We start from the raw sequence: 13,485 nt of genomic DNA on the forward strand, positions 1-13,485 counted from the left end.
AATAGTTTAAACCTTTGAGATGTATAAATCAGTTTTCCATTTTAACTTTATAAATATGTTTTGATATATTATTGCCCTTAGTGAAACTTGTTCTTTATGAAAATAATGTGTACTACATGTAATCCACAGGAACCATACTGGAATGAAAACTGATAGAAAAGAGTATAAAATATTCTAGCAGATTTAGAAAATTAAGTATAGTGTAAATAAGTAACATTAAAAGAGATTTCAATCAGTAAATTGTATTCTTTAAAGTGAAAATGTTGATAGAATTTTAATTTTGCATTAATATTTTTAATACATTGTTTCACTCAAACATCAGTAAAATATTTTAATCAATTAAAAGGACCATGAGGCTTCTACTAAAAGCGGGAAGAGTAGTGCTCAAATTAAGGCCACAGTTTTATGCAATATACTTGTACTGGTTTGGGTTTTCTTTATCTCTTTCCATGTAGTCTCTGTCAATTAAGGATTCTATTCTCTTCTTCAGATCACTAGGCTAAAAAACAAAGTAAATTATTAGGATTAATAAGAATATGTTACAGTATTGATCCACTTATTCTCCCCATAAATACACAAATTATCATATTTTACCTAGATAGTTTTCAGGGAACAATAAATTTCTTCAGTAAAATAATTACTATCATTTAAAACTAGAACTACACAGGACAATAGGTAAATATGAATAAAATTTAATTAACACATAAACAAAAGAAAAACATATCTGAGCTGTATTTTAGGGAAAAAAGTCATATTTGTTATTTAGGATAAATCAAACTATAATTTTTTTTAATTAATTTTACAGACAATGTGCTGACAAGTCAACTTGAAGTGTCTAACAATTATTACGGAAAAAAATCTCTTTTTAAAAGATCTATTTTTTTAAAGTACAATTTTGCCAAAAATATGTTAAATAGTGTGTTATATTCTATTTTAGAGTATTTGGAATATTTTAGATTATTTTAAGTATGTCTTTTTTTTCTTGTTACCTTTTAAAATTATGTTATATTTATGATTTCTGCTTACAAAATTGATGCAATTTAAAAATTTAAAACACAGCACGGTATATAACACAAAAAAAGGTACAGAAATCATGTATTCAGTCATACTGATATCCACATAAGATATACACATATTTTGCTCCATGTAATAGATACTTTATAAACTTACTCTTTGATTTTAAAGTACTCAAAGCTACTGGATTTTTGGTAGGTTTGCTTACCTTTACTGTAAATTTTAGCTGGTTGTATAATTCTGACAGAAGTACATTGTGGCTAAGTGTTTTCCTTATTTTCATAATTCGAACAATTGCGGCATCAATCTGATATTGTCGGTCCTGGAAAACTCTCTCTGTGGTGATGGTTTGTTCCTCTATCTAATGAAAATAATTAAGGTAAAATGAAAATACATAAAATTTCAAAAATACATAACCCATATGCAATTTGGAATTTTAAAGGATCAAATTCTTGTAGAAATAAAAAGTAGCGCAAGAAATAAAAAGTAACCCACTTCTGCTGTATGGAAATCTTTTATATATTATCCATTTTGGTAATCAAAGTTTGTATAACATGTTCCTCCATTTTCAGTCACTCTATTTTCAATTAGAAGAACTAACAGGAAAATACGTAGCCATGATTTGAATTTTCCAGTTCTGTTTAGTTAATTATGTACTTTCTTTGGCCCTGACTAGTTTCATGATAGCATCTTTAAATGTGATATCAAAGGTACAAAATAAATCTTGAACACACTACAAGTATTCCATTGCTAATCTATTCTATTTATTCAAACTAAAGCTATATGATTTTTACTGTACTTCACACACAAGCATTTATTTTCAGAAACTTCTCTCATTTTAACTCTGGTTGTTATAAGAGAATTTGTAGAATAGCTCATTTAAAATTGCATGCCTACATTTTAAAAACCATTCAAACTTCTAACTTTAAACATTTTCATCCTTTCTTCTATCCTAAACTGTCAAGAGTAAATCTTCCAAGTCACCTGATTTTCCAGTTAGGAAACTATCTTCCTCACTGCCTCCTAGGTTCCAAATTCCAAATAAAGCCCCAACATATTTAGAGTGGCTTAGTTTGGATTTCTCAGTTTATCTGTATTTCTCACTACTTCATGTTTTGTGTGAGCTTTCATCAGTATTATTCCTTAAATGCTCATTACACCCCCTATTTTTCCAGACTATCTCAACCTTTATGTTTCCAGTAAAGCTTTAAATATATTTCTACCCCTAATAATAAAACAAACAAACAAACAAAAAAAAACCCTTCACTTAACCTCATCTTAGTCAGGTAAATGTTTTTAATTGAGATGAAATTCACAAAACAAGTAATGTACAAGGTGATGGCATTTGACATATTTACAGTGTTGTGCAACCACCATTAATCCCCAGTTTCAAAACATATTCACCATCCCAGAAAACATCCTGTACCTGTTAAGTAGTCACTCTCATTCCCCATTCCCCCACACCAGTAACTTGCTTTATCTATGGATTTGCCTACTGCTCGCATATCATATGAAAGAAACCATACAATTTGTGATCTTTTATGTCTGGTTTCTTTCATTTATGTGTAATATTTTCATATGAATAATGTTGTCAAGATTCATTTGCACTGAAACATGTATTAGTACTTCATTACTTATTATAAATGAATAATATTCCTTTATATGTATGTACTACATTTCCTTATACATGAATTGAATAACCTAGAAGAAACAGATACACTTCAGGAAATACAGAATCTACAAATATAATCATGAATAGAAAATACGAACAAAAAATATGTAAGTAGTATGAATCAGTAATCAAAATCCTCAAAGAAAAGCCCAGGACAAATTGATTTTACTGGCAAATTCCACCAAATATTTAAAGAAAAGTTAACACCAGTCCTTTGCAAAGTCTTTTAAAAACTAAAGAAAACGGAACATGCCCAAATTCACTTTCTGAGGCTACATTATATTGACACTGTAGTCTGATAAGAACACTACAAGAAAAGAAAACTAGAGGACAATATTTTTGATGAATACACATGCAGAAATTCAAAATAAAATACTAGCAAACCCAATTCAGCAACATGTGAAAAAAGATATTCACTATGGTCAAGTGGGACTCAGCCCTGGGATCAAGGACAGTTAGAGAGACAAATCAATAAATGTGATACATTACATTAATATAATGAAAAAAACCCTATATCATCATTACAGTAAGATGCAGACAAAAGCTTGTGACAAAATTAAATATCCGTTCATGATAAAAACTTTTAACAAATTAGTTATAAAAGATACTATAACATGACAATGCCACGTATGACAAGCACGCCGCTTACATTATACTCAATAGTGAGTCTGATAGCTTTTCCTCTGAGATAAGGAAAATCAAATGCCAGCTCTCACCACCCTTAGTTAACCCAGGAGTGGAAGTTGTAGCTACAGTAATCACACAAGTAAAATAAAATGCATCCAAAGAAAGAAATAAAATTATCTTTACTTGCAGATGATATTATGTAATAGTGACAAAATCCTAAAGACAATCAAAATACTGCTGGAACTAATTAATAAATTAAGCAAAATTTAAGAATATAAAATTAGTGCAGGCATATTTCATTTTATTGGACTTCACTTTACTGCATCTCACAGACATTGCATTTTTTACAATCTCAAGATTCATGTGTGGAGCAAGTCCACTGGTGCCATTTTTTTCCAACAACATTTTCTCACTTCATGTCTGTGTCACATTTTGGTAATTCTCACAATATTTCAAACTTTTCCAGTATAATTTTACTTGTTATGGAGAAAGTGGTCAGTGATTTTTTTAAGAAAATTCCTTATTTTTGCACATTTTAAAGCTTACTTTCCATTTACAACTATTACAAAATATTGGCTATATTCCCTGTGTTATACAGTACATCCTTGAGCCTATTTTACACCCAGTAGTTTTGTACTTCCCTATCCACCTACCCTATAGTGCCCCTTCTGTCTTCCCTCTTCCCACTGGTAATCACTAGTAGTTTGTTCTCTGTGACTCTTACTTTTGGGTTATATTCATTAGTTTGTTATATTTCTTAGATTCCACACACAAGTGATAAATTTAGTAGTTGTCTTTCTCTGCCTGGTGTATTTCTCTAAGCATAGTTCTTTGCAAATCCAGCCATGTCACTGCAAATAGCAAAATTTCATTTTTTATGGGTGGGTAGTACTCTATTGTGTGTGTGTGTGTGTGTGTGTGTGTGTGCGCCTCTGTGTGTCACAACTTCTTTATACAGCCATCTGTTAATGCACACTCAGGTTGACTCCATGTCTTGCATATTGTAAACAGTGCTGCTATGAACACTGGGGTGCATGTATCTTTTTGAATTAGTGTTTTTGTGGTTTTTTAATATATACCCAGAAGTGAAATTGCTAGGTCGTATGGTAGTTCTATTTTTAGTTTTTTGAAAAACTCCCATACTGTTTTCCACAGTGGTTGCACCAATCCACATTCCCACCAACACTGTACAAGTGTTCCCTTTTCTCCACATTCTCACCAACATTAGTTGTTTGTTTTCTTTTTGATGATAGCTCTTCTGACAGGTATGACGTGGTATCTTATTGTAGTTCTGATTTGCATTTCTCTGATGATTAGCGATGTTGAACATCTTTTTCATGTGTTTGCTTGACCCTCTGCATTTCCTCTTTGGAAAAATGTCTACTCAGTTCTTACTCCTTTTTCAAACTGGGTTACTTGGTTTTTTTATGTTAAGAATGTGAGTTGTTTATATACATTGAATAGTAACACCTTATTGGTCATGTAATTTGCAAATATTTTCTCCCATTCATTAGGCTGTCTTTTCATTTTTTTCAGTGGTTTCCATTGCTCTGCAAAAGTTTTAAAATTTAACAGGTCCCATTTGCTGATTTTTGCTTTTGATACTTTTACTTTAGGAGATGGACCCAAAAACATACTGCCTACTATTGTCTCCAGTTTTATAGTATCCCATCTTACATCTAAGTCATTAATCCATTTTGAGTTCATTTTTGCATACAGTGTCAGAAAATGTTCTAATTTCAGTCTTTTAAAGGTAGCTCTCCAGTTTCTCAAGCACTACTTATTGAAGAGACTGTCTTTCCTGCATTGTATATTGTTGCCTCCTCTGTCGTAGATTAATTGATCATAATTGTCTGGGTTGGCTTCCATGCTTTCTATTCTATTCCATTGCTTTTTGTGTCTGTTTCTGTGCCACTACCACACTGTTTTGATTACTGTAGCTTTATAGTATGGTCTGAAGTCTGGGAGCGTGATTCCTCCAGCATTGTTCTTTCTCAGTATTGTTTTGGCTATGGAGGGTCTTTTGTGCATCTATATAAATTTTAGCATTTCTTGTTCTAGTTCTTTGAAAAATTCCATTGGTACTTTGATAGAGATTCATTAAATCTGTAGATTGCCTTGGGCAGTATGGTCATTTTAACACTACAGATTCTCCATAAATCAGATACAGTGTATCTCTTTTGCATCATCTTCAATTTCTTTCGGTCTTTTGCCTCCTTAGGCAGGTTTATTCCTAGGTATTTTACTCTTTTTGATGTGATGGTAAATGGGATTTTTTTCTGTAGTTTTTATTTCTGATACTTCTTTATTAGTGTATAGAAATGCAACTAATTTCTGTATATTAATTTCGTGTCCTCCAACTTCACTGAATTCATTATGATGAATCCTAGCAGTTTTCTAGTAGTGTCTTTAGGATTTCCTATGTACAGTATTATGTCATCTACAGTGACAGTCTGACTTCTTCCTTTCCAATTTAGATTTTTTTAAATTTTTCTTTCTGATCACTGTGGCCAGGACTTCCAAAAATATGTTGAACAAAAGTGGTGAGAGTGTCCAATTTTGTCTTATTCCTGATCTTAGAGAAAAATGTTCTTTACCATTGAGTATGATGTTAGCTGTGGTTTTATCATATGTGGCCTTTATTATTTTGAGATATATTCCCTCTATGCCCATGTTCTTTAGAATTTTTACCATAAATGGATGGTAAATTTTATCAAAAGCATTTTCTGCATCCATTGAGACAATCATATGGTATTTATTTCTCAATATGTTAATGTGGTGTATCACACTGATTGATTTGTGGATACTGAAAAATCTTCTCATTCCTTAAATAAATCACACTTGATCCTTTTAATATATTGTTGGATTTGCTATATTTGCTAGTATTTTGCTGAGGGTTTTTTGCATGTAAATTCATCAGTGATGTTAGCCTGCAAATTTGTGATAACTTTGATTTGTGATAACTCTGCCTAGTTTTGATATGCCTATGATCTTTGATGTTACTATCGCAAAAAGATTACTACTCACTGAAGTGTCAGATGATGGTTAGCATTTTTTAGCAATAAAGTATTTTTGAATTAGGGTACATACATTTGATTTTTTTAGACTTAATCCTATTGCAAACTAAACTACAGTATAATGTAAATATAGCTTTCACACGCACTGGGAAACCAAAAAACATAGTGTGATTTGCTTTATTTGGATATTCACTTTATGATGATGGTCTGGAATTAAAACGTCAGTGTCTCTGAGGCACGCCTGTATATAAAAAATAATTTTATCGTTCTGCACTAACATTTCATACCTAAAATGAAATATAGGAAACAATCTCCTTTAGTATTGGCATCAAAGACGAACTATTGGGAGGAACGCCAAGATGGAGGAGTAGAAGGATGCCCTTAGCTCACCCTCTCCCATAAATATACCAAGAGAGACATCCACGGACCCACTCAGAACACTCACTGAACTTTGGCAGAACACTGCCTATTTCAAAAAAATAAAATTCCTCACAAAATCTGGTAGGAGAAAAAAAAAAAAAAAAAGAAAAAGAAACAGGAAATTAGTGCAGGACATTTCCCATTGGGAGGGAGTGGCAAAGGAGGAATAGCACTGTTACACTGGGATGCAGCCTTCTCCAACAGAGACATCAGTGGGGAAGGAGGCGGAACCTCTGAGGTTCCAAGGAGTGCACAGCAGCCTCTTAACTGAGAAACTGGCACAAAAGGTCCCTGTGATCCTCAGCCCTAGACGCTAGCTAATGGGGAGGGGGTCCCCATGAAAAGAAGAGCCACACTGCTGGTGTGCACTGGTGGGATAGGTGCAACATAGCTAGGCCATAGCCACTGTCTCCAGAGGCCTGTGACATCACTGGTCCCTTCTCCTGAGAAGAGAAGCATGGCTCAGCCACTAAATTTGGTGGTGCCTGGCTCCCAGGCAGTTGGGGCTGAACCCTGAATCGGTACCCAGGGGCTCTGCAACTTCACAGGTGATACTGAGATTTGTTTACAGCCCCAGGCAGAGGGGAACAATTTGCAACCCAGATGCCTTTGTTGACTCAAGCCTCTAAGACAAATGAGCAAGGAGCAGATTCCTGGAACACAGCAGGGGCCATTGCAGGTGCAGTTTTCAGTGGACCTGCCAACCATATGTAGATATGGTACTGGGGATGGTGCTAATCCAACAGCATGCCACTATCCAGGTGACTAATCCAGATGTCAGTGGATCTGCACTGGTAGCTCTTAGGGCAGAGAACCTGGGGGACACGAGAGCAGAGCACTGAAAGTCCCACGGCTGAGGTGGGAACGAGGCACTGTCAACAAAGAGTACTTGTACCACTCCCACCCTGTCTACCATGCACCACAACTCAGAAACAGATCTGGAAGCCTCCATTACAACAAAAGGGAAATAGAACCAGCCCTGGTCAGGGCTGTCACAACCACAGGAAAAAAAAGGAGGCCCTCCTCAACAACCAGCACAGGCTCTGATCACAACACTGCAACACTGACAATCAAAGGGATAACAGCCAACACAGACAGAAGAAAGACGTGGCAACCATCCATACTAAAAACAGACCTTGTGACAAAGTTATTAGGGGTGCAGGGTCTACACAGGAACATATTCTCTTAAAAAAAAAACAAAACCCTTTCAAGAACACAAGTTGATAACTGATACTCCTAGATCCATTAACCCAGAGAGATATAAGTAAAATGAAGCAGCAGAGGAACAACTCTCACTTAAAAGAACAGGAGAAATCACCTGAAAGAATAATCACTGAAATAGACCTCAAGAGCCTACTAGATCATGATTTCAAAAAGGGGATGATAAAAGCACTGAAGGAAATATGAGACACAATGAACAGACAGAGATTATTTTAAAAAGGAAATTAAAAATATAAAGAGGAGCCTATTAAAAACAGAAGACTCAATGGTTGAGATAAAAGTGGAGCTAAAGACAGTCTAAAGCAGACTACATAATACAGAGGAACAAATAAGTGACTTAAACACAGGATAGCAGAAGTCACCCATTTAGAACAGCAGACATAAAAGCAAGTAAAACACAAATGAAAGCAATATAAGGGAACTATGAGATAATATACAACATGCCAACCTATGCATAATAAGGGTCCCAGAGGAGAAGAAAGAGCAAAGGGGATTGAAAATGTACTTGAAGAAATCATGCCTGAAAACTTCCCAAACCTAAAGAAGGTAACAGATATTCAAGTACAGGGAAGTACAGAGGGTCCCAGGCAAGAAGCCAAACAGAACTACTCCCAAGATACATTATAATCAAGATGGCCAAAATTAAAGATAAAGAAATGATTCTAAAGGCAGCAGCAAGAGAAAAACAACGAGTTAGTTATAAGGGAACCCCATAAGGCTTTTGGCTGATTTCTCTAGAAGAACACTTCTGCAGGGCAGGAGGGAATGGCAAGATAGATGTACAGTCCTGAAAGAAAAAGCTGCAACCTAGGATACTTTATCTGGCAAGATTACCCTTTAGAGTAGAAGGGTAGATAAAGAATTTCACACACAAGCAAAAACTAAAAGAATTCAGCAATTCTAAACCTATGCTAAAAGAAACATTAAAAGGTCTACTCTAAATAGAAAACTAGGAGGATGCTACAGAAATTGCATAACTGGAAATGCAATAACTACAATGAGTTGCAAGAAAATAAACATGAAGATGTTAAAAATAAAGGGGGGGCATCAAAATAATAAAAGGTGGGATAGGAAAGAGCAAGAAAATACAGATTTTTTTTCTCTATTGCTTTCTTTTTATGATTCTTCTGTTTTTCCTCATTCTTTTTAGAATGTGTGTGAGCCTTTATGACTACCAGTCTACAGCAAACATATGTAGCAAGGGGTTAACATACTTGAAAAACAGGGTAACTACAAGTCAAAAGCATACAACAGAGTCACAAAAACCAAAAAAAAAAAAAAAAAAAGAAACCAAACTAAAAGAAAAGAAAATTATCAAACCAAAAAGGAAAAACAAAAAGGAAAAGGAACAAAGAAGAAATACCAAATCAACTGGAAAGCAAATTTCAAAATGGCAATAAACATATATCTATCAATAATTTCTATAAATGTCAATGGGCTAAAAGCTCCAATCAAAAGACACAGAGTGGCAGTTTGCTTAATAAAACAAAAGGCTACAATATGCTGCCAACAAGAGACCCACCTTAGAGTGAAGGACACACAGAGATTGAAAGTGAGTGGATATAAAAAGATATTTCATGCAAATGGAAATGACAAGAAAGTAGGAGTAGCAATACTCGTATCAGACAAAACAAGATTTTAAAACCAAGGCCATAAAGAAAGATAAAAAAGACAGTACGTTAATGATCAAAGGAACAATACAAGATTAGGATATTACACTCGTTAACATATATGCACCCAATGTAGGACCACCTAAATATATAAAACAAATACTAACAGACATAAAGGGGGACATTGATGGGATACAACATTAGGAGACTTTAACATCTAATTAACATCACTGCACAGATCTTCCAGACAGAAAATCAATAAGGCAACAGAGACACTAAATGACACAACAGAACAATTGGACTTGGACATTATATTTTTAGGACATTATATCCCCTCAAAACAGAATACACATGCTTTTCAAGTGCACATGGAACATTCTCTAGGCTAGATCATGTACTCAGGCACAAAAGAAGCCTCAACTAATTTAAGAGGATAGAAATTATCATTTCAAGTATCTTCTCTGATCACAATGGCATAAAACTAGAAATCAACCACTGAAAAACAAATGAGAAAAAAAAAAAAAACCAACAAAACAGCATGGAGATGAACCAACATGCTACTTAAAATCCAATGGGTCAATGATGAAATCAAGTAAGAAATCAAAAAACAGCTGGAGACAAATGACAATGAAAAGCACAAGCACACAAAATCTATGAGATGCAGCAAAAGCAGTCCTAAGAGGGAAGATCATAGCTGCACAGGCCTTACTAAAAAAAGAGCAACAATCTCAAATAAACAACTGAACCTACCAGCTAAAAGAATTAGAAAAAGAAGAGCAAACAGAACAACGTCAGCAGAAAGGAAGGAAATAATAAAGATCACGGAGGAAAGAAAACAGAGATTCAAAAAAAAAAAAAAATGGAAAAAATGAATCAAACCAAGAGCTGGTGTTTTGAAAGGGTAAACAAAATCGACAAATCTTTGGCCAGGCTCACTAAGAAGAGAGAAAACACAAATAAATAAAATAAGAAAGGAAAATGGGAGAAATTACAACCAGTACCACAGAAATAAAAATTAATTACAAGAGAATATAGGAACAACTATTTGGAAGCAAACTGGGCAACCTAGGAGAAATGGACAAGCTTCTGGAAACAGAGAGTCCACCAAGACGGAATCAAGAAGAAACAGACCACGTAAACAGATAACCTGAAATGAAACAGAATCAGGAATAAAAAGTCTCCCTGCAGACAAAAGTGCTGCAGGACCAGATGGCTTCACTGGGGAAGAATACACCGAACATACAAAGAACTCACACCATTTCTTCTCAAACTCTTCCAAAACACTGAAAAGGAGGGAGCACTCCCAAACTCATTCTGTGAGGCCACCGTCACCCTGATACCACAACCAGGCAAAGACACTACCAAAAAGACCATTGCAGGCCAATATCACTGATGAATACAGAAGCAGAAATCCTCAACAAAATATCAGCAAACAGAATGCAACAGCACATAAAAAAAGATCATATAGCATCATCAAATTGGATTCAACCCAGGGACACAGGGTGGTTCAAAATATGCAAATCAATCAGCATGATACACCACATCAACAACAGAAAGAGCAAAGAGCACATGATCATCTCAATAAATGCAGAAAAAGCATTTGATAAAATTCAACACCCATTTTTGAGAAAAACTCTCACCAAAGTGAGAGTAGAGCATATGAGGGAGCATATCTCAACATAATAGAAGCTATTTATGAGAAACCTACAGCCAGCATAGTACTCAATGGTGAAAAACTGAAAGCCTTCCCATTAAAATCTGGAATAAGACAAGGCTGCCACTCTCCACTTCTATTCAACACAGTCTTGGAAGTCCTAGCCACAGAAGTTAGGCAAGAATAAAGAATAAAATTTATCTAGATTGGAAACAAAGAGGTAAAATTTGTCACTATATGCAGATGACATGAGACCATACATAGAAAACCCTAAAAGCTCCACACAAAAACTGCTAGAGCTGATAAAAGAATTCTGCAAGGTAGGAGGACACAATATTAACATACATAAAAATCAGTTGCATTTCTTTGCACCAATAATGAAATATCAGGAAAAGAAAGTAAACAAATAACCCCTTTTAAAATTGCATCCAAAACAACAAAATACTTAGGAACAAATCTGACCAAAGAGGTGAAAGACTTACACATGGAGAACTACAAAACACTGATTAAGGCAATTAAAGAAGAGTTAAAGAAATGGAAAGATATCCCATGTTTTTGATCGGCAAAATCAATATTTTTTAAATGGAAATACCATCCAAGGCAGTCTACAGATTTAATATGTTCCCTACCAAATTAATCAGGACATTTCACACAGAACTAGATAAATAATCTTAAAATTTATATGGAATCACCAAAGACCCAGAATTGCCAAAACAAAACTGAAGAAAATGAACAAAGCTGGAAGAATAACCCTCCCAAACTTCAGACAACACTAATCAAAACAGGATGGTATTGGCATGATCCAATGACATATGCAACAATATGGAAAAGAACAGACAGCCCAAAAATAAACCCACAGGCCAATGGTGAATTAGTATTAGACAAAGTAGGCAAGAATATACAATGGAGAAAAGACAGTCTCTTCAGCATGTAGTGTTGGGAAAACTGGACAGCAGCAAGTAAATCAGTGAAATTAGAACACTTCATCACTTCACGCACAAAAATAAACTCAAAATGACTTAAAGAGTTAAATATAAGACAAGACACTGTAAACCTCCTAGAAGAAAATGCAAGCAAAACATTCTCTGACATAAATGTTCTCCTAGGGCAGTCTACCCAAGCAAAAGAAATAAAAGCAAAAATAAAAAAATGAGACCTAATTAAACTTCTAAGCTTTTGAACAGTAAAGGAAACCATAAATGAAACAAAAAGACAGCCTAAAGAATGGGAGAAAATATTTGAAAATGATGAAACTGACAAAGGCTTGATCTCCAGAATACATAAATAGCTCATACAACATAATAACAAAAAAGCAAACAACCCAATCCAAAAATGGTCAGAAGATTTAAACAAGCATTTCTCCAATAATGACACATGAATAATTAATTGGCACATGAAAAGATGCTCAATATCACTAATTAACAGAGAAATGCAAATCAAACTACAATGAGATTATCAACTCATGTCAGAGTGGCCATCACTTAAAAGTCCATGAACGATACGGCAGCATTATTTACAACAGCCAAGACGTGGAAACAACCCAAATGTCCATCAATAGATGACTGGATAAAGAAGATGTGGTACATATGTACGATGGAATACTACTCAGCCATAAAAACGAATAAAATAACCCCATTTGTAGCAATATGGATGTACCTGAAGATTGTCATTCTAAGTGAAGTGGGCTGGAAGAGAGAGAAAAATGCCATATGACATCATATATATGAGGAATCTAAAAAATAGTAACAATAATAATAAGGACACAAATGAACTAATTATTTATAACTAAGATGACTGATTTCTTGAATATGTGTAAGCATCTTTGACTGTCCTTTATGATTGGATTACTGCATTCTGTTGATTCTTATTTTGTAGTTGGCTTTATTTCTTTGATAACCATGTAAGTTTAAAAAGCTTAAGCTCTAAACTGTTTTTGAAACAATGATCAGAACACATATGTAAACTAAAAAAAGCACGTGCAGTGTACAGTATATATGTATTTACATGCAATATAATACGTATGTACAGTTGAACCTAAAAATTCTACCTAATAAAAGAGAAAAAGAAAAAAAAAGAAAAAAATTTTTAAAAAGTCCATGAATGATAAATGCTGGAGAGGGTGTGGAGAAAAGGGAACCCTCTTACACTGCTGGTGGGAATGTAGTTTGGTGTAGACACTACGGAAAACAGTATGGAGATGCCTTCAAAAAACTAAAACTAGACTTACAATATGATCCAGCAATCCCATCT

The 13,485-nt window shown here is 34.4% G+C and overlaps 1 protein-coding gene across 1 annotated transcript in view; it reads right to left on the reverse strand.

The window, feature by feature from the left end:
• Nucleotides 1–357: 357 nt before the first annotated feature.
• LOC135320408 (cullin-4B-like) overlaps nucleotides 358–13,485 on the reverse strand; it is a 98,332-nt gene continuing 85,204 nt past the window's right edge. The window contains exons 19-20 of the mRNA XM_064483505.1: nucleotides 1,223–1,375; nucleotides 358–499 (exon numbers count right to left, since the gene is read on the reverse strand). Of these exons, the coding sequence (XP_064339575.1) occupies nucleotides 404–499; nucleotides 1,223–1,375 (249 nt within the window). The 3' untranslated portion in view covers nucleotides 358–403. The remainder of the gene's footprint in view (nucleotides 500–1,222; nucleotides 1,376–13,485) is intronic.

The sequence above is a fragment of the Camelus dromedarius genome, chromosome Y (genome assembly GCF_036321535.1).
Source record: "Camelus dromedarius isolate mCamDro1 chromosome Y, mCamDro1.pat, whole genome shotgun sequence".
NCBI classification, from domain to species: Eukaryota; Metazoa; Chordata; class Mammalia; order Artiodactyla; family Camelidae; genus Camelus; species Camelus dromedarius.